We start from the raw sequence: 26,271 nt of genomic DNA on the forward strand, positions 1-26,271 counted from the left end.
TACACATTGATAATATTATTCGAATTCGTATTATAATTATTATACAAAAACGCAAAATGTTCGCGCTGTGCTGCTCGTCTCGCTATCGCTGCTGCAGTCAAAGTGCGCGCATTAAATATTTATTGAAATTCAATGCGTGCTTTTAGCAGGCCAATAATAATCTACATATTAATCTTGTTGAGAGAGAACAACTGACGCTTTTAAACTGCATTTCTTTAAAACTACTGTGTATATGTGCATTTGAGGATTATGTTGAAACGCTTGCTGAAAGTGTTAATTGCAATAGTGTTGAGTTTAATGTTTACCGTCTCATTGGTAAAGATTGTTTTATTGATTTGGTCATCATATCCGGACTGGTTGCATCCCCAATCGACTCACGAGCCTCCCTCCAGCTTCACTGCAGACGAATGGCTTGCATACCAGCATTTAGTCCGTGATAAAGGTAAGTCAGAAATTCCAGCACATAATATTGTTTATTTTTGTGTGTATGCAATGCAATACGCCTACATGTCTATATACCAATTTGTGCATACAAGCATGTTCAATTTGTATGTATTTGGCGCTTTGTTGCACTCTGCAAGTGTTCGTGTGTACATGTGCTTTTAAAGCTCTTGCATCAGTAACACGTGCTTATAATCAGTAATTAGTGAGATTTTCTTGCATTTCAGTTGAAATTGGGCTGTACAAAATTTAAAAATGTAAATAAAAAATCTTTTTAGCTCAGGTTCCACCGAGATTTGAACTCGGATCGCAGGATTCAGAGTCCTGAGTGCTAACCATTACACCATGGAACCGCTGTGATCTTGGTCGTAAAATTTGTCTAGTTAAATTCGTTGAGTTTATAAATATGCTTAAAATTGAATAAATCAGCTTAGGTGATACATTAAACAGCCAAGTAATAATAAGGTTTAAATTTAATTTTTAAAAATAATAATTAAAATTAAAAAATTTAATTTGAAGCTCAGGTTCCACCGAGATTTGAACTCGGATCGCAGGATTCAGAGTCCTGAGTGCTAACCATTACACCATGGAACCTCTTGTCAGTTGTCACGCTTAAAAGACATTTTGTATAAAGCAGCTATGAGATGATCATTACAAAAAGTAAAAACTATAAAATGTAGCATATACTACAGGGGCAAAAGTTGAACAAAATTATTTTGCCGATCTTCTGACATTGATTAAATTACCATGAAAAAATTCAATGAATTGTTAGTAAAATTATTCTCTATATTTGTCGAATATAAGAGGAATTGTTGTGTTTGACTGAGTGTTTGTGCAGGTAAACGTAAATAATGAAAAACACAATGTCATTATAATAGGCGCGAAACAAAAAACAACCTGCTGGAATATCCTTAAAAGCACTACAATGCGACCAGGTCGAGTAAGCTTTTACTCCGAATCGTACGTCGGGCACTCGCATTGCGTTCGGTTCATTCACAAAACGAAGTTTTCTGTGTCAAAAGTGGCAACAGTATTGGCCAACACAGCAAACAGACGACAAGGAGCGTGTGGGCCGTCGTGGATTCGGTATAAAATCAATCGTAAATGTCCTTAAATGCTCAGTTTTGGTTTTACTTTCGAGCCCGCTGGTTGATTACTCCTCAACTCGCCGCGATTTCGTTTTTTGGTAGTAAAAAAAGCAGAAAAAATTGTGAAATTATGGACATAAGCAATAGCAACAACAACAAACTAAATATTAATATATACAATAGTGAAAACGGGAAACGCAAAAAGAATCGAGTTCTAAGCTAAATATTTGAGTTTTGTTTACTTTCACATTCTTTTTGTTTCTGTAAAACGTGGCGAATAAAAAGGGTCTAAGACTTTTAGACTTAACTCAGTTTGTCAGGCGCGTGGCAAAAGGGTCATTATTGTCAAGCTAACATTCAATAAAACTAAATCGCGAGGAAACCAAACTACCCGAAAAAATCTATTATTCATTAATTGTCTTCTGTTTTTCCACGCATTTTCACATTATTCCGTTGCGTTCACGTTTTATCGGTCGGATAAAATTGTGTATGACATTGTTTTTGTGGCTGTATCGAAATGAGTGTTATTAACATTATAGTGTATTACTATTAGTGTTTTCACTTCTATTCCTTACATATTATGCGATGTCCTTCGTTCCTAAAGAATTAATTGGCAATTCATTTTGACTACCAGAAGCCCTTTTTCCCTGTTGTTGACGCTGTTTTCGCTCCTTTCCGGTTTCCGTTTTTCTCACGTTTGCAATTAACTTTGACTTGGTTGGACATTTATGAGCCTGCAAAAAGTTAATTATGCACAAAGCAGCATATGGGGACCGATTCAAATGTGTTCTTAGATCATTTATGAATATTACTGTTGAAGCTTACCAAAATAATTTAAATTATTAATTTGATCGAGCAACGGAGAGTATAAAAATATCTTATAAAGCTATAATATAAACAGTTGTCAAATTAATAATCATGCGAAAGTGGAATCCTAATTTTTATTGTGAACGTGCTAAAAGATTTCTTGAATAGTTTTAAAGAATACAATGCAAAGCAGGTTTAAAATTAATGAATTACCATTGTGTTTAAATTAGTTTAACATTTACATGAGTTTAAGAAAAAATAAAAAATTTTAAAAATTTAATATAAACTCAGGTTCCACCGAGATTTGAACTCGGATCGCAGGATTCAGAGTCCTGAGTGCTAACCATTACACCATGGAACCGCGATGATCCACGTTCAATAAACTGAAATTTTGACTTCAATCTCTATCTATTTGGGAATTTGTATTTATGGTTAAGAATTTGCTTAGACAACACAATTTACATAACATTTGGAAGAAACGACTTGTTTATTTTTAGAACCAAGCAATTTCTTTTACAATCAATAAGGTAGGCGGGGGGTAATAAGGGGGAGATCCGGCAAAACGAGTTGTGAAAGGTTGAATTAATGCCCTTGTCCGGTTGGAAGCATTTACTTAGTTTGTGCGACAAAAAGAGGAAATAATTGTTTGGTAAACATTGACCAATAGTCGACGAAGGCGCAGAATGTATTCCAATTTGTTTGCTGTTGTTTTTGTTTTTGCTTGCAAGGAAATTAAAAGGAAATTGCGCTTGTATTTTTTTATCTCGCCCGCAACAGAGACAGAAGAAAAGGGCACTTGGGGGGAAGGGGATCTGCGGTTAAGCAAATTAAAATTGTTTGCGGGGGCTTCTGACAAGCCGTTAAAAATGACTCAAGTGCTGAAAGCCAAACGACAACAGCATCGAGAACAACAACAACAACATGTACATGAGCATACAAATACATTTTTACATAACAAGAGCAGTGTTAGCAACTCTTAAAGGCCGAAAATAGCTATATCAACATTACAAAATACCTAGCAAGAAAGCCAGATAAAAAGCTTTATGGTATTTAAGTTGATTTTATAGCATGCATTGATTGAAAATATTCAAATCTTTGGAATAGACAAAAGAAGGCAGCTACCTATAAAGTATATTGTAATCTAGAAAAGTATTAAAAATCGAGTCGATTTAGCACTGACAGCCCGTTTGTATGAATAGCAAGATCTCAATAACAAGAAATAAGAAAAAATTCAACATTTTTTAAATTATCCTTTCATATTATAAAAAAAAATAATAATAAATATAACCATTGTAATCTAATAATAATAATTTGGAATATTGCCAGTAGCTTTTTTAGCTTTAAAAGTATCTAGAATTTTTCACTTGTTAGCGTTCTCGTGTGAGCATTCAAAAAACTGCAGAGCTGACGTGAAAAACGCTAAGTGGGCAACACTGAGCAAGAGCCTCTTAATCCTGCCGTTTTCTCTTTTGTCTTAGCGCCGCGCCGTCTCCTGCATGCAAGCAATTTACCGTCGTATGTACAGCTGAGCTGCAACTGTGTGTTTTTTTTTTTTTGACTGTTGTTTGTTATGTAGGCCAAGCTGTCAGACGCCAAACGGAAGCTGCGCTGCCGCTGCCGCTGCTATTGTTGATGTCTCGCTCAGACTTATGTATGTCATATTGTACAGTGTACACCATTGTTGCTGATGTTTCTGCTATTACTGTCACTGATGTTGTTTTTGTTGCTGTTGCTGTACGTGACGTCGCTCTTTGCGGTTAGTTATGTATGATTATTGCCCTGGCCCTTGTGAGCATTTTGTTTATATTGTTGCTGTTGTTGTCACATTTGTCAGCCCGCAATTATTATAAAACAGCAGCAGTCATTCAGTTTTCCTCTTCTCCTCATTCATTTCTTTGCTTTCTAGCAAATTATCATATTGTGCCTTTTGCGGTGTCCTTGAAAAACATGAAAAACATTTGCGCATTTCAACGCAATGATAATATCCCCATTGTTTAAAGTTAGAAAAGCAGCAAGTATGCCAGACTGTCACATAGCCTGTAAACTGTAAATTTCAAATATTCCGATGGCGTTATTTAAATGCTCGATAAGAAAATTATTAAATTTTATTTAAAATTTTTTTTTAGAATAATACCAGCGATATTACAGATATTAGAGGACATTCACGACATTACGGACAACATCTTAATTCAGAGAGTGTTTCATTAAAAATGTATTTAAGAAAATAAATTTATTTTTAGCAGATTTTAAATGAATCAAAAATGTAAATAGGTATTTTTTAAAACAAATTATAAACAAATTTAGAAGCTCACTATGTATTTGAAAGATTAAAAATACTTATAAAATTAGCTTTTTAGTTTTGATTTCACAGACTTTTAGAATTTATCTATGCTCAACATCACATCTAGTAAATAAAACATGGTCTATCTAAAACTATGATTAAAAAGAAAAGGATTTCAGTTTGCTTGGGATTTTTACACATAAAGAAAACATTTGGAAATTCTGTAGCCATAAAAGTGTCAGCGTTTATGTCCCATGCTCCAATGGGCCTTAACTCCTTAAAGAGCCAAAGAGAACTGCAGACCCGCATTATGGCAAGTTATGGCTAAGCTCTCCATTGTGTGTATGTTTGGCTCGTAAAAAAATGGCAGAGGCTAGCATTTACTTAACTTTTTTTTATACACAGCACACACATACACTCAGAAAAAAAAATCAAGATTTCCGTACTTAAACAGACCATTTTCAAGTACAAACGATCTCAAAAGCTATCAAAGTTCGGAATTTCTAAAGTTGAGAACAAATATCTTATTTCAAGTTCGGTTTTCGTAAGTACGAAAATCTGAAAATTCGATTTTTTGGGGATTCTTTAAGTACGTTTTGGTCTTAATTCAAGTCTGAAAAAATCGAAAACATACTACTTCAAGTACACAAAAATCTTGAACTAAACCCAAAATGAACTTGTTTCTAGTACAAAACATTGTCATAAGTAGTTTACTTTAATCTTAAAACATACACTAGTATGTGTACTAAAATTATTCTAATTACCAATATTATAAACCATTTAATAATAGAGTATTTTCTTGGTTCTTTCGGAATAGGTGCTGATTTTACCAGCGTCGCTAGAACCAGTTGAGAATTCAAAGGCTCGACAATGAAAAAGAAATATCCCAAAACGTACTTGTTTTTAGTACGAAACAATCTTATTTTTAACTTTTTTTCAATCTTGAAAAAAACTATTTTAAGCACAAAAAAATCTTAAACTAGTTTAGTACAAGTAACTCAGTTTTTTCTAAAGGTATCTTTTCGAGACTCACGAATTATATATTTTCTATGGTCTTATATATTCTGACTAAGTTTGGATAAATTAAGATCGATTCATACTTAATTTAAGATTTTTCGTACACAGCAATCTTAAAATTTTAAGAACGAAACGGTATAAATTCTAGTACAGTCGTGCCCGATTTTTGGATGGCATATTTTTTTGAGTGTACATGCACACACGCACATTTGTACTTGCAATTGTGTTTGTATTGAGGAAGGAAAACCCAAATAGACATCGGCCACTTGGCGACCCTAAAGCAAATGAACAGCTCACTTTCATTACAAATTCCGACAGCAAACATACACACAAACACACACACACACACACACATAGAGAGAGGGAGACTCTTACACACACACACACTCACACAGATAAACTTTCACACAGACAGAGAGAAAGTTAGTGCTTATAACTGCAGACAAAGTTTCTCAGCTCGCATTACGCGTAGAAACAACGGTCGGTAAGAGGACACAGTATTACACACACTTACACACAGACAGATTGGCTGGCTATGCAAACAAAAATATGGCAAAAACAAAAATGGCGCCATCAATGGTGATGATGATGTGCAGCAGGATGTGGAGAAGATGGGCAGGACATGCATACATACATATACATAGAAGAGGAAGAAGAATAGGAAGAAGAAGCAGATTGAGAAAGCGCTGTCATTGTGAAATTATTGACTCACACTTCTCTCTGTGTGAGGTTTATCTATAAATAATTGTTGACACTAGAAGAACGTAGACTCTCTTGAGGGAATATGTGAATAATTCTGGTAAATGTTGACAATCAGTGTGAAAAATTAAAATCAAATATAAAGCTGGAAAAATTTTGAAAATTATAGTCGGCTTTAAATGTCTCAATAAAATTTATCAAAACGATATTTTCAAATTTGACATTCATTTCTTTACATTTTGCGTCAAAATATCTCTGATGAAGTCATTAAAAATGTTTGTTCAATTCAGTACTGTTAGTTTTGAAAAGTTTTTTTTTGTTTTACAAATCAATCGAATTTAAATGATAACAAAATTTCTTTTACATTATTTATTAATAATGTAATACATTAATGAATAAGTGTCTATTTAGTTTGATAAGTTCTGGACTTTAAAACATCATAACATCTGTTTTAAGAAATAAATATAGAAATGTGTTTTCTGACTTGATTTAGCTACTTTATAAGTCAACTAAATGTTCATATGCAATATGTATTCTTTCTATAAAATCTCTACTAGTTCCATCACCATATGATATTGTTGTTGCTGCTCTTAGTTGACCTTACAAAAGTCATTTAGCCTTTGTAAGCGTATTGAAAGTGGCGGTAACAATGAGAAAGTTGTTATGTCCTGAGGACAGAAAACACAAAACAGAAAACAGAGAAAAGAGAAAAGAACGTCTCTTGTATATGACACTTGGACTTGTGTGCTATTTTCTTGGCTCATAGCTTTTCATTACAATTTCTTGGCTCGATTCCATTGGATGAGTATTAGAAATGTTGGCAACAAGCTTTAATCCAAGCCATACTCCCACGCTTTATACCAATTCCCACAAGACTCTCTCGAAGGCCTTTGGCAAAGCATCGTCTACGGCCTGAAAAATAATATTTTCAACTTAGTTTTCAGTTTGTTCACATTTTTCAAATTTTCTTTTTATTAATGCACAACTTTTGTATAACCTACACTTATTTGGGCCGCACAGTTACCAATCTACAGCAGCCATAGATATGCATAAAATATGCCAAAACTTTCGACGGTAACTTTTTTAATAAATTTGAAAACAAAACTAAACGAAACACGTGCCGAATTCGCAATGATTTAGCAGCAGAATAATTGTATAAATAAAATAATAAATCAATAATTGAAAAGTCGCGTTAGTTCAACAACGAATATATATATAGAATGTGGTCCCCCGAATCGGAGATAAATTCCATTGCCATGGCAACTACAATGCGACACTCGCAGTCTTCGTCCTCAGGTGAGTTAAGTTGGCCAAAACCTAAAGGAATACTTGCCATTTCTTTGTCCAATCAAATGCCAAAACTCAAACGTAAATTTACAATTTTCCTATGGATGCGCTTTAAACTTCTTGCGAATAAACCTGGCACACGGAACGTATGCGCAATATTGCATTTCCGCTTTCTCTCTTTATCTCATTTCATCTCTTGCTCGTTTGCTTTGCCAAGTGATTCCGCTTCCGCTGCTGATTCGATTTTGCCTTGAACTTTTCGCGCACGATTAGAGCAACGGAAAAAGCCTAGACTGAATTCGAGCACTCGTATTCGAGTTCACTTTTAATTCAACTTTAGGTCAAGTGCTGCTCAAAAATGAATACTCATTCATACTCGTACATAGTCTGAGTGCGAGTACTCTGAATGCCAGTGACATTATACACCACGTGATCAAATTGCGAATGCTGATGGGCAGCAAAGTGCCGTTATGCACGTAATCTCTAAAATGCCGACTACATATAAGAATTTTGTACTGAGACAGCACTTGGCATTTAAATAGATACACTTATGCTTCGATAGATTTGTCTCCCTTTCAAAATGTGGAATTTACAAGTATCTCATGATTCAAAAAATCATGATTAAATCAAAAACTCGCAAATTTATAACTAATAGATACTGAATTTAGAGTAAAAAGCATGAGTAAAATGAGATTTTGCTTGAAAATCGGTTCAGTTTTGACAAAGTTACAAATGCTTGAAGATTGTCGAACCTTTGACCTAGCAATTTACAACTTACTTGTATAATATTTATTGTGGTTTCATACATATATAATTTATATGGTTATCAGCAAACATTGTCACTAACCTGATCTGCTTATTTCCCATTGGTAATATTTTACAGGGTATTGAAATTTGCATACCTATTGAAATGCCCGTGGCTGTATGTCCTTCAATTCACACCGCATTCGTTAGCACAGTCGATATACATATACGTATGCTCATATAAAGATATGTATATGTATGTGTATTTGCACGTGTACAATGTATCGGTGTGTGTATAAACACACACACACACACACACACACAGAAATGTGCACGCAACTTCAATTTCAAATGCCAAAATGTTGCAGCTTCGTTCGTGCAAATTTGTTTATGTGAATTCACATTTTGTCATACGAGTGTGTGAGTGTGTTTGTGTGTGTGTAAGTGTGTGATTGTGTTTGTGTGTGCATGTTTGGGCAAATGTATGCCATTTAACGACAAGGCCCACGTTTATTTTGTGGCCATTAATTGCCTGGCCAGGCTACCACAACCATGTTGCAGGCACCAGCGTATGTTGCACGTGTTGTTGCCACTGCAACACATGCATACACACATCTGTGTGCAGTTTAAGTTAACAGGAAAAGCGCCATGTTTGCTGGCCATGCCAAAAGTGCAACATTAATACCTTGGCATTATGGTTTTAACCCAAATTAAGTTACATCTATGTGCGGTTCCCTTACTTTCTACTCTCTCTCGCTCTCACTGTCAGTCTGTTTCTGTCTCTCTCTGTCTCTGTCTCTCTCTTTCTCTTATATTTATCGTATACGGTTACGAGTGCTTTGTGTGGCATTATGTGGGCGCCATTTAAGTTGCAAATTGGATTTTGGGCTCAACGAACATCTGCTCAATTAAATAGCGAGCCAGAAATCAAATAATCCTCGTTAAATGCAAATTATATTCCATGCACACAACAATTGCAGGCACTGTGATTATGTTCATGCATCACCAGGCTTTAAATTAATGAATATATAATGGAATTTATGCATTCTGTGTGTGTTGCCCAAACATCCCACGGGATGTAGGTTAAGCCTCACCCTCATTCTCTCCCCATTCTTCTACTCTCTTTGCCATTTACCCACTAAACGGGTGGCAAAACAAGCACATAGAGGAGGGGAAAACCGAGAATGAGAAGGGGAAGGAGAAAGAGAAAAGTGAGTACTATCTAGAACCAATAACCGACCCTAGCTGCAGTCGCATTACTCGTAAATTTAAAACACCGCATTCTGAAATGCATATTCATTTTAGCTGCAATGCTTTTTCCTGCATATAAGAAAATGTTAAATGTGGCCTACGAATACATAAACAACTATATAATCGTTAAGGATGAAGTGAGAATTGAGATTTTGCTCAATAACGCCCAGAAGGCCCAGAAGGCAGAAATTTAACTGGAATTTATGATATGCAACTTTAACGCTCGTCAATCACACAAATTTAAACTTGTTTTTAAAAATAATACATAAAATTTTTTAATTTAAGGCTGGGAAGCTTATTCATAACCTTTCCGAATAAGTAATGTTTGTTAACATCGGCTCCGGCATTCTCGAGTAATAAAGAAAAATGCAAGCTCACCTCTGAAAATAATTACAAATAAACATTTTTAAACAAAGTTATTTTTGTTTTTTTTTTTTTTTGCCATAAGTAGCACAGATTCAAACTTCAGGAGCTTAAAAAATAGACTATAAAAATCGATTTAAATCACTAAACAAATCGAGTTTGTACAAGAATTTATTGCGTCGAGTGTCTTACAATCCTTTGGTTCGTGTTTACATTGTTAACAGAGTAAGTAAGTATAAGCTACTGTTATTTTAAGTTGTTTGATAAGATTACTCCGTTTTGAAAACATAAAACTTGTGTTAATTTTAATAAATAAATTATAGCTATTAATTAATGTAAAATAAATGATCAAAAGGTTCTATTTCAGTTTTTTTCTTTCGGTTCCGGTATCATTACCGGGACGTAACGGTACAGCAACTCAATTTTGAAACATTTTAAAATTTTAAGATGTTGTTTTATAATAAATATGACATCGAAATAAACATACCTAAGGCAATCAATTTTTTTGGACGAATTTAAAAAAAAAATGACTTACCGCTTGAAAAACGGTTCAGTTTTGATCAAGTTATGACAGTTTGAAGTTGATCAGTCTTCGGATTTAACCACTTTACAAGTCAATATTTTTATCCAATTTGACATGATCTTTTACAAAAAAATAATAGGTCTCAGAATCAAGTTTTAAGTGTTGTTTTATACTAATTACGATTTAAGGAGTTTATTAAAAGTTTATGAAAACTTGAGATTTAAAATTTTGAATTTTCGAAATTTCAAAAGGGGGGACCCTTAGCATCGAAATCAATATCTAGCAGAATATAGGGTAAAATATTTTTTTATAAATAAAATTTTATTTATTATTAATAAAATTTGAATGCAGAATGAATTAAAATGCCAAATAGTGATTAAAATGACATTCCGCTTAAAAATCGGTTCAGTTTTGATCAAGTTATGACAGTTTGAAGTTGGTCAGACTGCCACTTTACAAGTCCAAACTTTTGTTCAAATTCACATGATTTTTTTACAAAAAAATGAAAGGTCTCAGAACCAAGTTTAAAGTGTTTTTTATTCTAATTACGATATAAGGAGTTGATTAAAAGTGAAAACTTGAGATTTAAAATATTGAATTTTCGAAGCTTCAAAGGGATATGTTACTTAGCATCGTCAAGTCAAGTCAAAATGTTTATAAAATTCTTCATGATTTTTTACAAAAAAATGAAAGGTCTCAGAATTAAGTTTAAAGTGTTGTTTTATACTAATTACGATATAAGAAGTTGAAAACTTGAGATTTATAATTTTGAATTTTCAAATTTCGAAGGGACCCTTACCATCGAAATCAAATCTAGGTCGAAAATAATTAAATTTTCGAAATGAACAAAAATTGAATACAGAATGAATTTAGAGGCCAAATCATGATCAACATGGCATTCCGTTTGAAAATCTATGACAGTTATGACAGTTGGAAGTTGGGCAACTTTACCACAACCGTACCTGTATAAACGTTTCGGTGTTCGGTTCCAGTTCCGGTACTAAAAATGAAACGGTTAGTTTCGGTTAACGGTTCCGGTACCAATTCCGGTGTTATTCCCTGATTAAAATAAGTGTGCGAAAATGCACAAAGCAGTGCATTAAATTTATTGTACACCGACAGACATTAATATCATGTTAGTAAAATGTATGGCAATTATCTTCCTTCAAATATTCCTTGAGTTTTCAAGTTAATAATAGTAAGGAACTAAAGAGTTGCAAAACTAAAGAAAGCTTTGTATAAATTAAATACATTTATGCACTAACAGGCTTCAAACTGGAAGCTTCTGTGTTGACCTTTCTATTTAACATCAAAAGAGAAAAGTTGGCTTATTATGGATTATTATGTGACTGGGAATTGGCGACAAGCTCGTTGACATTAATGGGTCCAAGTTGCACGTTGCACGGTGATTGGGACATCGAATTCCAGGCAGAGGTTTGCCTTTAAAAATTACGTGATGTGGCAAGAATGCCCACATGCCAAACATACCACACACACATATGTACATATATACTAGTCAAACATTGGCTAACAGCACATTGGGACAGGGGCAACCACAAAAACGTAAAAGTGAGCAGCGAAAGTAAAAGGCAGAGAAGGCAAAAAGGTAAACCATCAAAAAAGAAAAAAACCTGCAACGAGTCTGCCTAAAATGCAACAGCTGCTGTCGTTGGTTGCGCTCGTTTAAACGGCTCAAATAGGCTAAAAAGACGTTGCAGGTTGCACAGGATAAGAATGAGGAAGTGGCATGACACCAACATGTCTAGCTGCTCGTCTTGTCTTGCCGGGAATTCTTTGCATGCTTTGCAAATGCCAACTACAACATCATCATCATTCTCTTCCTCTTCGTTATCTGCATCTCATCTGTCTAATACTCAGCATCATTTGCAGGCAATTGCAGGACACAATTTGAACAAATCTTAAGTTGCAGCTGCTCTAAAACATTTATCCCAAGTGAAAATGCTTACAAATTTTATCGCATGCCATTTTGCATAAATTTAGATTGAGCAGCTTGATTGACTGATTGATTGGCAATCTACATTTAGAATTCTTTACAATAGTGGATGTTTAAGTGGAGTATATTGGATAACTAAATTTTCTTTGGGGAAAATGGAAAAGAAATAGTATTCTATTTAAGCTAACTAAACTATTAGAACAAAAAAATGTATGTAATAAATAAGATATAGTAAAATAGGAATTAAACTTAAAGAACATTTAAATATTTTTTTTATACTTTTTTTTAGCCTTTTTAGTTAAAATGCTAAATTTATATATTTAGTTAACATTAAATAAATAAATAAGTATGAATTGTTAAGCATATGCTTCTAGCGCTAGTATGAGTAAATTAATAAAAACGTACTGTAGTAGATTTTATGGACTTAAACATTTGGGTCAAGAATTAATAATAATTGTGAGACTCTAGAGTTATAATAAACTAGTCGGCCGGTGCTACAGACGAGCATACTCGCCTGTCGGAGACGCCGTACTTACTATGGCAAAAACTAATAATGGAAAAAATTAAAAAATATTTAGTAAACTTAAATGCATATTCTATCATATTAGTAAAAATGTCTCATAAAACATAAAAGATTTTTATACTAAGACGTGATTTTCGCCCGATCGGTCCAATGACAGCTATATGATATTGTGGTCCGATTTGAACCAACTTTGGACAGGATATATAAAACCAATTGTTATGCATATTTAATCAGTTTGGTTACGATAACTCATTAAACAAAAAAGTTTTTCATACTAAGACTTAATTTTCGCCCGATCGGTCCTATAACAGCTATATGATATAGTGGACCGATTTAAGCCAACTTCGGTAAGGATGTATAAGACTAACTTAAATGAATATTCTATAAGTTTGGTTATGATATCTCATAAAACTAAAAAGTTTATCATACTAAGACTTGATTTTCGTCCGATCGGTCCGATGACAGCTATATGGTATAGTGGTCCGATTTCAACGAACTTTAAACAGGATATATAAAACCAAGTTTTATATATATTCTATCAGTTTGGTTACGATATCTCAAAAAACAAAAAAGTTGTTCATACTAAGACTTGATTTTCACTCGATCGGTCCTATGACAGCTATATGATATAGTGATCCGATTTGAACCAACTTTGGACAGGATATATAAAACCAAGTCATATGCTTATTGTATCAGTTTGGTTACAATATCTCATTAAACAAAAAAGTTTTTCATACTAAAACTTGATTTTCGACCAATTGTTCCTATGGGCGCTATATGATATAGTGGTCCGATTCAAAAAATAAACAAACTTGACCTGCCTGCAAGATAGAGGAATCTTCATACCAAATTTGGTGTCGCTGACTTTTAAATTGTTCTTATAATTTGGATATGAAATTTTTTTTTTCAATTTGTGGGCGATAAAGGGGGCGAGGCCAAATTTTGAAATAAACTTGATCTGCTTGCAATATAGAGGAACCCACATACCAAGTTTGGGGTCTCTAGCTCTTATAGTCTCCGAGATCTAGGTGCTCATACAGACAGACAGACAGACAGACGGACATTGCTATATCGACTCGGCTATTGATGCTGATCAAGAATATATATACTTTATGGGGTCTGCCACGCCTCCTTCTGCCTGTTACGCACATATTCGGTAAAACAAACCCAATAGACCCCTGTACTTTTTTTAAGTACGGGGTCTAAAAATGCATGCTCAAAGCTATAACATTTCTTTTTTAAATTTTTTTAAAGAAAACTTCTATTATAAAAAGTACGGGGTCTAAAAAAATTTTAAAATAGTTTTATGTAATTCGAAGTATAAAAAAGGGTAATGTGATATTAATTCCAAATCATTTTAAATCTTAGAACTTTGTTGTTTAATTTATTTAGATTATATTCGAATGTTCTGTTCATATGTTCTTCTTTTTCTTCTCTTTTGCGGCATTCAGTAGCCTCTTTGGCTTAAGCTAAGCTCCATCAAAGAGTTAACCAGTCAGCCTCTGCTTATGCATCCGTCGACACTCGTATTTCAGACACAGATTTATTCTAAATTGCGGCTGAGGGGGATGCGAGGCAGTTGAAGCAGCTGAATTGCTGGGAGAATACGCTCGAGAGCCCCAACAGCACTTAATGCTTGTGTGGCGCCCACGTTGCGTATACGTAATTTGTGAAAGGCTGTTGACGCGATTGTCAAAGTGGCATTTGAATTTATGCCGCCACTTGTAGCAAGTGTGGCAAGGTAGCCTGGCTGCTGGTTAAAGAGCACACACACACACACTTATTCAAAATTAAACATTCAAATATATTGTGTTGTGTTGCAACTGTCGCAGATTGTTGCAGGAGGCCAACATGAAATTATTATGAACAATAAAGAATGTGCAACGTTTAAAGGAGCAAACAATTTTTAAAATATTTGCAAGGAGAATTCATGCAGCTTCCCAGAAAGAAGGGGAGATGTAACGAGAGCGAGATGGAAAGAGGGAGAGAGTAGACCACCCAATGACCTTGGCAGCTGGCAATTTTATCATTTTTCACTTTGACAAACAAACACAAAAGCGAAACAAACTCAGGGTTGCCAAGAGGCATGATGGATGTGGCAAGGTGGCAAGCGGGGACAAAGACAGGCAACGTTCGGGCTTTGTTATGCAAGAGTTAATCGCAGGGTGTCCCCCTTTAGTCGGCACCTCCCCCCTTGCCAGCATGCTTTTCAATTGGCGATCGAAAGTCATTCAAAAGCGAGATTTACTCGAAACAATCGATAAAAGGATAATGCGAACAACAAACACTACAGCAAAAAAAGGAAAAAAAAAGATGAAAAAGAAATGAAGAAGAATAGATAGAATAGGATAGAACAGGATAGAACAGGATAGAACAGACAGAACAGGAGAACAGGAGAACAGGATAGAATAGACAGAACAGGATAGAGACAGAACAGGACAGAAACAGGAATAGAACAGGATAACAGAGAAACAGGATAGAACAGATAGAACAGACAGAATAATAGAACAGGAATAGACAGAACAGGATAGAACAAAATAAGACAGAACAGACAGGAACAGGATAGAACAGATAGAACAGGATATGAACAGAAACAGAAACAAGGACAGAACAGACAAGAACAGACTAAGAAACAACAGAAACAGGACAATAAAACAGACAAGTAAAACTGACAAAACAGAATAAGAAGACAGACAGACAAGAACAGACAGATAAAATGACAAGCAAAACATGACATAAACATGACAAAACAGACAGCAAAACAGACATGACAAGTAAACATGATAAACATGACAGAAACAGTAAACATGACAGAACAGGACAAACATGACAGAAAACGAATGAGTAAAATAAACAGAAAATAGACAGAAAACAGCATAAGAACAGACGCAAAACATGAAGAAACAGGACAGTAAACAGGCAGAATCAGAAATAGAATGTGATAAAATAGGAATAAACATGACAAGGAAAAGGACAGAAACATGGATAGAAACAGACAAAACAGACAGAACAGGATTAAACAGACAGAAACAGACAGAACAGACAGAATAAGATAAAACAGGACAAAGAACAGGACAGAACAGACAGAACATGACAGTAGAACAGGACAGAACAGGATAGAACAGGAAGAACAGATAGGAAAAGGATAGGAATAGGATAGGAATAGGATAGGAATATGATAGGAATAGGATAGGAATAGGGTAGGATTAGAATAGAAATAGAATAAAAATAAAAATAGAATAGAAATAGAGTAGAAGAAGAATAGAAATAGAATAAAAATAGAATAGAATTAGAATAGAAATAGAATAGGAATAGAATAGGAATATAAACGAAATAGGAAATATATATAACTAAGCAAATATAGATTAAGATAGAAATGCATAATTTTATGGAAACGATAGGAGTTGGTACAGAAAGGAATTTTCTATGCATAATTCATTGATAGTACTCAATTTAACTTAATGAAATCCCCATACAATCTGAGCTTAACTTTCTCTCTTTCAGTTACCCTTTGGACGCCATTTTTAATAGGGTATAGGGTATCTCTTTGTCGTTTCGCCTTGCCTGTTTTCTGCTTAGCTTTGGCAAACATCACTACGAAACGCTTTAAAAATTAATATTAACATGATGACAAAGAGGCGCTGCAATAAGGCCAGCCTATTATGCCAAGTTTTAGGCTCCCTTTGCGCACTTAAATGCCATTTTTCAAAAAATTTCAACCAAAAATGTTTAATTTGGATTTCGTTCGTTGATTTAAAGTAAAGATTAAACATTTTTTAATGTGAAATTCGCTCCATTGTCACGAAGGGTTAACGTTGACTCCTTTTCCACTCGAAGAGAGGTTCTTTCCTCTCTCTCTATCTCGCAATCTGTCTGTCTCTTTCTTGACATTTCCTCCTCCACGTCATCGTTATGCGAGACCGCGTGTTGACCTTCAAAAGGCATTTTCATTAAGCAAACTGGCATTTTCCTTCAGCTCCCCCACTTTCTCTTCGTTCATTCCCTTTCTCTTTCTCTTCCTGTTCACTAGAAATTGTAGCTTTTGACTTTTGTTTGTTTAATTAAAGACGATTAGCAATTCTCGTTAAGCAATTGGCAAAAAGGGCGCTCGCAACTCCATTAAATATGCAATGAAAATGCTTTAATTACACACACACACAGACTATTACATATACACCTAAGCACACATACATACAAATGTATGTATTCCTTTAATTTTCTAATCGACATTGAAAGTTGCCTTTTCATTGTTTTCACTTTCCATTTTTCAGTCCATTTTCAAATCGGTTTCAGAATCAACGAAATCGAAACGGAAGTTGTTAGTTTCGCCAGAAGGCAAAGACAGAGAGAGAGAGAATGGGGAAACGAGAGAGCAAAGCGAGAGAGGGATAGAGTAGTGTAAATGGGGGGTGGGGGAGTTGCTGCTAAGCGCGTTAGACATGAAAGAAATTGGTAACGAAATGAATTCGTTTTCGAATGTCGGACACGCAAACCTGGCATTGCTTCTGTGTCGGCGCTAAAAAACGATTGTACAGTCTACACTCACTATATGGTATTTGCTTATACATGCTTAGGGCAAGGACTCTTTCCCATGTGCATTGGGAGGAAGGGAAATGGATCCATTTTACTCGTTTGTGGCTTTAGGATGGCATGTGGCTGCCACAGCTGGTTGCCATTACTGCAGATGCCAAGAGAGGAAGAGAAGGGGGACAGAGAAGGAGTGGGAAGAGAGAAAATGGGAGGATAAGGATAAAAGCTAGACTGTTGAGCTTATTGTTAAACAGTGTTGTCCAAATTAAAGGGAATACTTTTGCTACTTCAACTACTTTTATGCTATTTATATTTTGGAAATTGTAAAAAGTCGAGTCAATTGAAAAAAAATTATTAAATACATATATTAGGTTGGGGAAAAAGTAATCCATTATTTTTTTGTGTGTCGACTTTGGTATGCTTAAGTTTAAAAACTATTTATCACACTAATTGGGTTTTTATGGAAAGGTGGTATTCACCTTTAAAGCACACCGTAGTCCGTATTTTAATAGGTCGATTTCGTTGAGAGATTTATATTGTTAAACATGGAGACAACAAAAAAAAAAAAATTCGGTACATTTTACTATTTTTTTTTGATAAAGGCGAAAATGCAAGCAAGGCGACTGATATTCGTCTTTGGTTTCTAGGTCTCCATTCTGGAAATTTTTACGTTAAGGATGGACCTCGCACCGGTAGATAATTCCGATAAGATCGTGGAGACACCTGAAGCAGACCGGCATCTCACTAGTTATAGCATTGACCACAAAACAGATTTAAGCCATCTACAAGAAGCTGGATTTGAAAGGGTGCCTCACGAATTGTCTAGAAAAAGCATAATAGATCAAATTTCCATCTCCGAATCCTTTCTTAAAATTAATGAAATTTATCTTAGGGAGGAAGTTTTAATGCATCCCCTGTATAATATAGTTCGAATCTAGCATCAAGTGATTATCATCATTTTTTGTCCTTAACAAATTTTGTTTACGGCAAAAAAAATCATACCAATGAGGACCGTGAAGCTATATTTGTCAAGTTTCTTAATTTAAATATCTTATACTTAATTAGTATAAATACATTTTCTACTACGATAAGTAAATACTTCAACTTACATTTCTCATACTTGCTACTCTTCATCTATATTTAGTAGTTATTTTATGAATAGTCGCCCCTTTGGCTGATGGCACTGTAAGCAAAACAAAACGAAAATGAAAAGCGAACAGCCGCAAGAATACTCGAAAATATGTAGTTACGTAGACCTCACGGAAAACTCAACCCAGAAGGCTCCCAAGAGTTTGAGCCAACCAACTACTGCAGGCTAATAGTAAACTGGCAGTTATAGAAAACAGTGCGAAAGGCAAGAAGGGAAATATATATTTAGTTTTGATGGCAGCGAACGATAAGCGTATACGACATATCCTGGAAAGGACAAAGGCAGCGGGAAGTACTCAGTAAAGTCATAAAAATTGAAATATAATTGATTGGCGTTGTCGTTTGTTGTTTGCTGAATATGACGAGAGGGAAGAGAAAAGAGAGGCATTGACGTAGTACTGTAATTTTAGACACCATAAAGTCGAGTTTATTTATATTCAGAGAGAGAGAGGGAGTAAGGGGCACCTTGACAACGAGGATGTCATGGTAAAAGTTTTTAATATTTTCGTCACAAAACTTTGATCATTTAACTCAATTAGCACAACGCGAAAAGTTACCTTTTAATTTCATTCCAGTTTTTATATTGTGCTTAATTTTATTTGAATTTGTATTTGTCCGGTTACAGGCATATCATCGTTGTCCAGCTCCGGCGATCCGGAGCGTCTGCCGGAGCTGCCGCCGGGGGACGAGCAGCGTTTGCAACGTGCCGCACTGCACTTGCAACAGAAACTCATTTTGCGTGAATGGCTGAGGGAATATCGCATGCAACATCATTATCAGCGATTGCTAGCGGTTGAGGTGGCCTCCTTGGAGGACGTCTATTGGCTGGAGGACTCGCGGGCGAGCAAGATACTTGGCAAGGATTGGCAATTGTGGTCGACGGCGCGTCAGGGATTGCCCACATCGAAGGCACAGCTGGACGCACTGAAGGCACAGCTGTGGTCCACGGTGGTCAAGTCGAGTCAGCATCAGGACGCCTGGACATGGGGTGGCATGCTCGTGGTATCCGTTTCCGTTGCCGGACTCGTTACACTTGCCGCCATGACGCAACCATCGTTGGCACCCGAGGCACGACACTCGTTGCTTCAGTACGTGACCGGAAAGTATCTACTTCCGGCCAACTGCAAGGTGCAATGGGACTGGAAGGATCCGGTTCGTGTCGGCGATACCATGTGCTTTGTGGTGCGCTTCTTTCAGCGCAACGGGCAGCCTTATCCCATCTGTGATACGGACCAGTTCTTTGTCGAGGTCACCGAGGGCACTCGCAAAGTGGTCACCATCAGCGAACTGGGCTCCTCCACGGATCCCAATAATGCCAACATTGCCAAGGTCAAGTTCACCGTACGCACCGCCGGACAATATAAAATCTCCGTTCTCATCGGGGCCAGTCACATTGCCGGGTCTCCCTTTCTCCGCAACTTTCTTCCCGGTGCCATCGATGCTCGAAGATCGAGATTCATTCGTCCGGCCAGCACGGTCATCTGTTGTGCCAGTGCTCCCACTTTGATGCACATCGAGCCCAGGGATGAATTCGGCAATGCCTGTCTCTTTGAGCAGTCCGATGATGCCCTGAAGGTGGTTTTATTTATTGATTTGAATTATTTATTTAAATTTGAATTATTTTTTTTTTAGTATTTATGTAATTATTTATTAACTTTACTATTTATTTTCGAACTTATTCATTTCATTACTGCATTACTGCATTACTACATTTTTATAAGTGTATTTTTAGATCTAATAATTTCTTATTATAATACTATTATTATAATTATATTTATTAAAAAAAAATTTAATTTGTATTTTTGATCTCATTTTTTCTTATATCTTACTAACTTCTTTTCTCTTCCGTCTCCCATCTATTATTCTAGGGCTATCACGTTGCCATCTATGATCTGCACGGTGTAACCGTTGAGAAGCTTCAACATGCCATCGCCTTCAGCTACGATCGTGTCAACTCTCGCGTCTCGGTCACAGCTCTCTTCCGGAACCGACCTGTCTGCGCGCCGTCATCAGTTATCGGGATCAGCAACTGCCCAATGGTGACTTCGATATTATCGTACTGAGCAGTAAGTACATATTACCAACATTTAATCGAAGAAACAGTCAATTTAATGAGTTCAATGAGTTATCAGTATTACTCAGGGAATAACATCGGAACCGATACCGGAACCGTTAAACGAAACTAACCGTTTTATTTTTAGTACCGGAACCGTTAACCGAAACTAACCGTTTCATTTTTAGTACCGGATCTAAAACCGAAACCGAAATAAATTCTCTGTCAAGAACCGAATACCGTTTGTACCGGTACGGTTGTGGTAAAGTTGCTAGCTCTAAGAGTTGTCCAACTTCCAACTGTCATAACTTGATCAAAACTGAACAGATTTTTAAGCGGAATGTCATTTCAATAATTATTTGGCATTTTTCTCCGTTCCGCATTCAAATTTTATTAAATTTTTTATAAAAAAAATATTTTACCCTATATTCTGCTAGATATTGATTTCGATGCTAAGGGTCCCCCCTTTGAAATTTCGAAAATTCAAAATTTTAAATCTCAAGTTTTCACTTTTAATCAACTCCTTATATCGCAATTAGTATAAAACAACACTTTAAACTTGATTCTGAGACCTTTCATTTTTTTGTAAAAAATCATGCCAAATTGAACAAAAATTTTGACTTGTAAAATGAATAAGTCCGCAGTCTGACCAACTTCAAACTTTCATAACTTAATAAAAACAGAACCGATTTTCAAGCGGAATGTCATTTTGATCATTGTTTGGTCTCTTAATTTATTCTGCATTCAAATTTTTATCATATTTTTTTTTTGATATTTTTTCGATTCTAAGCCACCTATCATCCAATTTTCCATACATACCCCTTGACATTTTTTCTTTGATCTCTCATAAATTTATCAAAACTTGACCGGTTTTTAAGCGGAATATCATTTTGATCATGATTTGGACCCCAAATTTATTCTGCGCTTAAATTTTTGTCATCTAGAAAATTTGATATTTTTTCGATTCTAAGCCATTTATTATCCAATTTTCCATACGTTCAAAAAATTTTTTTTTGCTCTGGGTCTAGCTATTTATTCGATGTCATATTTATTATAAAACGACATCTTAACATTTTAAAATGTGTCAAAATTTGATTTGTTGTACCGTTAAATACCGGTACAAATACCGGAACCGAAAGAAAAAACTGAAATAAAACCTTTAACCGAAATAGTTATTTCGGGACGAACCGGAACCGAAACCGTAACCTATATTTGTTTTGGTTTGATTCGCTGGTATTACTTGATCATTGATATTTTCGCAAAATATCAAATAAATATAATTTTACAAAAAAAAGTTTGAAAGAGTATTTAAGGAATAGTTTTTACGGCTGTGAAGTTACGAGTAGTCGACCCTCTGAAATACCCTGTTTATTCTAGCAAAAAATTCAGCCATTCCTCCAGATTACTATTAGCCAGACTTGTTACTTTCTATACTACACAGGAATATATTTGTGTTTGTCGTTTCTTTCTATTTAATCTGTTCTTTACAAGTATTTCTAATCCATGCTCTTGCTTCTCGGCTTTCAGATAGCGACACAACGTTGGTGCACAAGAATATTGCCTCTCGGAAGCACAATATTTGCTACGAGGCCAAATTGCTGAGTGTGTATGGAGCGACAAAGGGGAAGCCCCGCAAGGTGATGTGCTATGTGGGACCAAAGCAGGTGAGTATCAGAGAGGGTAGAGAATTCAATTGTGCGAAATGATGAGGCTCAGAACTCGTTGATCTTTCAGGTGACGATCAAGGAAATGATATTGAAATTTATTCCCAAACGCATTGCGACCTTTCGTCTCTGTCCGTCCACAAAGTTCCATTTTCTCCCTCAACTGGTGTCCCAGCTGCATGGACCAGTATTTGTTATAGACGATGGAGCTCAGCCAAGAATAGAATTGGCTTCAAAGGATCGCAACATAATTGCGGCGACGTTTACACACTTTCTGCTAAAGAACATTGGAGGATCGGAGACATTTAAGGACAAACAGGACTTTTTCTATCACGAAGTGCGCAAATTTCATGCCAGCTATTACCATGAGAAGATGGCACTAAAAGTGCATCGGGATAAGATCTTGGAGAGCAGCATGAAGGCCACCAAGGGATTCTCCGTCTCCGACTGGTGCGGCAACTTTGAGGTGACGTTCCAGGGCGAACAGGGCATCGATTGGGGTGGTCTGCGTCGGGAATGGTTCGAGTTGGTCTGCAGCGCCTTATTCGATTCCCGAAGTGGACTCTTCTGCACATTCCATGACAAGCATCAGGCACTAGTGCATCCCAATCCGACACGGCCAGCGCATCTCAAGCTCAAGTACTTTGAATTCGCTGGCAAAATGGTGGGAAAGTGTCTCTTTGAAAGTGCGCTCGGCGGAAGCTATCGACAGTTGGTGCGAGCTAGATTTAGTCGCTCCTTTTTGGCCCAGCTCATAGGGCTAAGAGTGCATTACAAGGTAAGTACATTAAAAAATGTAATACATTGTTGTACAATATATACAATATTGTTACAATTACTAATAAAAAAAAACCACCCAGGACAAAAAACAATTAAAAATAATCAAGGCTGCAAACCTCCAAAATTTTGTTAAAGGTTCGGCTCGGCGGTTCGAACCATAGAGCAAGACATCGGTTCGGCTCGCGACTTGGTTTATATACCCCCTGAATCCAAGGTGTGGGTTCGAACCTTGGTTCAATTTCATACAAAACTAGTCGGCCGGTGCTACAGTCGAGCATACTCGGAGACCCCGTACTTACTATGGCAAAAACTAATAATGGAAAAAAGTTTTTCTTACTAAGACTTGATTTTCGTCCGATCGGTCCTATGACAGCTATATGATATAGTTGACCAATTTGAGCTAACTTCGGCAAGGATGTGTAAGACTAATTTAAATGCATATTTTATAAATTTGGGTATGAAATCTCATAAGACTAAAAAGTTTTTCATACTAAGACTTGATTTTCGCCCGATCGGTCCTATGACAGCTATATGGTATAGAGGTCCGATTTGAATCAACTTTGGAAAGGATATATAATACCAAGTTTAATGCATATTCTTTTAGTTTAGTTACGATATCTCATAAAACTAAAAAGTTTTTCATACTAAGACTTGATTTACGCCCGATCGGTCCTATGACAGCTATATGATATAGTGGTCCGATTTGAATCAACTTTGGATAGGATATATAAAACCAAGTTATATGCTTATTTTATCAGTTTGAGTACGATATCTCATTAAACATTAAAGTTTTTCATACTAAAACTTGATTTTCGACCGATTGTTCCTATGAGCGCTATATGATAAAATTTAAATTGTTCTTATAATTTGGGTATTAACAATTTTTTTTTTCGATTTGTGGGCGATAAAGGGGGCGTGGCCAAATTTTGAAATAAACTTGATTTGCTTGCAATAAAGAGGAACCTACATACCAAGTTTGGTGTCTCTAGCTCTTATAGTCTCTGAGATCTAGGTGTTCATACAGACAAACCGGTTCTACGAGGTTCGGTTCAGAACCGGCTTGCAGCCTTGAAAATAATCATTATCATTGATGATAGATCTTGATAATCATCATATAATCATTATTATGCAATGTAAACGTTTTTTTAACGATCTCATTAATTGATTAAAGTTCCTTTCTCTCTACACAGTACTTTGAGCAAGATGATCCAGATCTGTATCTCTCCAAGATCAAGTACATACTCGACACGGATTTGGATGGCACAGACACTTTGGAGCTGTACTTTGTTGAGGAGGTCTACGACGCCAGCGGTCAGCTGAGCAAGACCATAGAGCTTATTCCCAATGGTGCCAAGACGCGTGTGACGAATGCCAGTAAAAATCAGTACCTGGATGCCTTAGCCCAGCAGCGTCTCTGTAATAGTGTCAAGGATGAGGTGGATAGTTTTCTAAAAGGACTCAATGCCATCATTCCGGACAATTTACTTAGCATTTTTGATGAGAACGAATTAGAGGTGAGTATCAATAACTTTATGATCGCAAATTAGAGTTATGAGCTTACAAGAATTTAATCTAAAGACAGTAACAAAATTATGCAGTAAAGAAAAGAAAAAAATTGACGGTGATGGATAAAATTATGCTTTTTTACTTATTTATTGATAAATTTCAGTAAATACTTGTTATTTAAAAATAATGTAGATTACAAATTAAATTTGTAAGGTTCCATGAACTATATAATTATTTAATATTATCTCATTCTTTTTGTAGTTGCTCATGTGCGGCACTGGGGAGTACTCGATAAGTGACTTCAAGTCCCATCACATTGCCAATGGGAATTCCGCGGAGTTTCGACGAGTCCTCGCCTGGTTCTGGGCAGGCGTGAGTAACTTCAGTCAGACGGAAATGGCACGACTGCTGCAGTTCACCACAGGATGTTCCCAACTGCCGCCTGGTGGATTCCAGGAGCTTAATCCACAATTTCAAATAACAGCTGCGCCAACGTTCGGGAATTTGCCCACAGCGCATACCTGGTTAGTAGTGATAACGATTCCCTGATTTCCTATTCATTATTCTTCTTCTTTTAATTTATAGTTTCAATCAACTCTGCCTGCCCGATTACGAGAGCTACGAGCAATTCGAGAAATCGCTGCTGCTGGCCATTAGCGAGGGTAGCGAAGGTTTTGGCATGGTTTAAGCCAACATTTCGATGGAATTTAATTGAATATTTATAAATATATATAGTTATATTTTGAGTAGCCGCTGCAATTGTGTTCCTACGCTTTCTATGTCATATTGTTAAGAATACCACATACCTAAATATTCAATAAGTATGCGTGATGATCAAATTTGTAAAGCTAAACTGCGTTTCTTTCGTTGCTTTCTATGTTGAAATTGATTGCAAGAAAAAAGAAAGGATAACAAATATATAAAAAACAAACAAACAAAAGCAATAATTAAAAAAAAAATTAATAAAAGCTCTCAAAGCAAAAACGTAGTTTTTAAACGAGTCAAAATGAAAAAAAAAGAATATATATCATCATCAAAAAGAATGTGATAATTGTATTATATTGTAATGCAAGTTAAAAGTAAAAACAGAAACTCTTTTAAACTTACTAAAATGTAGCAACTAAATAAACTAAACAATGAAAACAAGATATACTTAAATGCTTGCAGTGCTGTGTACAAATTTTGCCCCAAAGAATTCCCCAGGCAGAGGGTCAAAGTCCCAAAGCCCCTATTATATACATATATACATAAAACTATATAGTATATATTGTAATAATTACAGTTTATTATAAACTCCCAATAGAAAAGAAAACAATGTTAATATGCATTTCAACTACAAATTTCGCAAATTGAATGAATTGATAGCTAAACCTGTGTGAGCAATATTGTTATTTAGAAGACAGCGATGTGAGTAAAATATTAAATGGTAGTATTAAACTGTTGTTGAAGGCACATTGCTAAAATCAATAAATTATAAATAATAAGTAATAGTAACTGAAATGTATCTCTTTTTGCATTGAGAATATCAAATTTAAGGTCATGATCTCAAATAAAACATATTCTTTACTACGAGTAGAGCAAAACTCAAATAATACTTGTTTTTTATTTGCT

General features: G+C 35.6%; 1 protein-coding gene and 3 non-coding genes across 4 annotated transcripts; 1 reads left to right on the forward strand and 3 right to left on the reverse strand.

The window, feature by feature from the left end:
- Window positions 1-25,585, forward strand: LOC117781183 (apoptosis-resistant E3 ubiquitin protein ligase 1). The gene is given in 9 exon segments (XM_034617929.1): window positions 1-442; window positions 19,283-20,232; window positions 20,526-20,634; window positions 20,637-20,723; window positions 22,238-22,374; window positions 22,445-23,152; window positions 24,345-24,668; window positions 24,922-25,184; window positions 25,246-25,585. Coding segments are annotated over 9 exon segments (2,874 nt in total). The 5' UTR covers window positions 1-249; the 3' UTR covers window positions 25,349-25,585.
- Trnaq-cug lies at window positions 723-794 on the reverse strand. The gene has a single exon. It is a non-coding gene; the product is annotated as a tRNA-Gln (tRNA).
- Trnaq-cug lies at window positions 964-1,035 on the reverse strand. The gene has a single exon. It is a non-coding gene; the product is annotated as a tRNA-Gln (tRNA).
- Window positions 2,626-2,697, reverse strand: Trnaq-cug. The gene has a single exon. It is a non-coding gene; the product is annotated as a tRNA-Gln (tRNA).
- Window positions 25,586-26,271: the final 686 nt, after the last annotated feature.

This window comes from Drosophila innubila, assembly GCF_004354385.1.
Source record: "Drosophila innubila isolate TH190305 chromosome 2L unlocalized genomic scaffold, UK_Dinn_1.0 4_B_2L, whole genome shotgun sequence".
NCBI lineage: Eukaryota > Metazoa > Arthropoda > Insecta > Diptera > Drosophilidae > Drosophila > Drosophila innubila.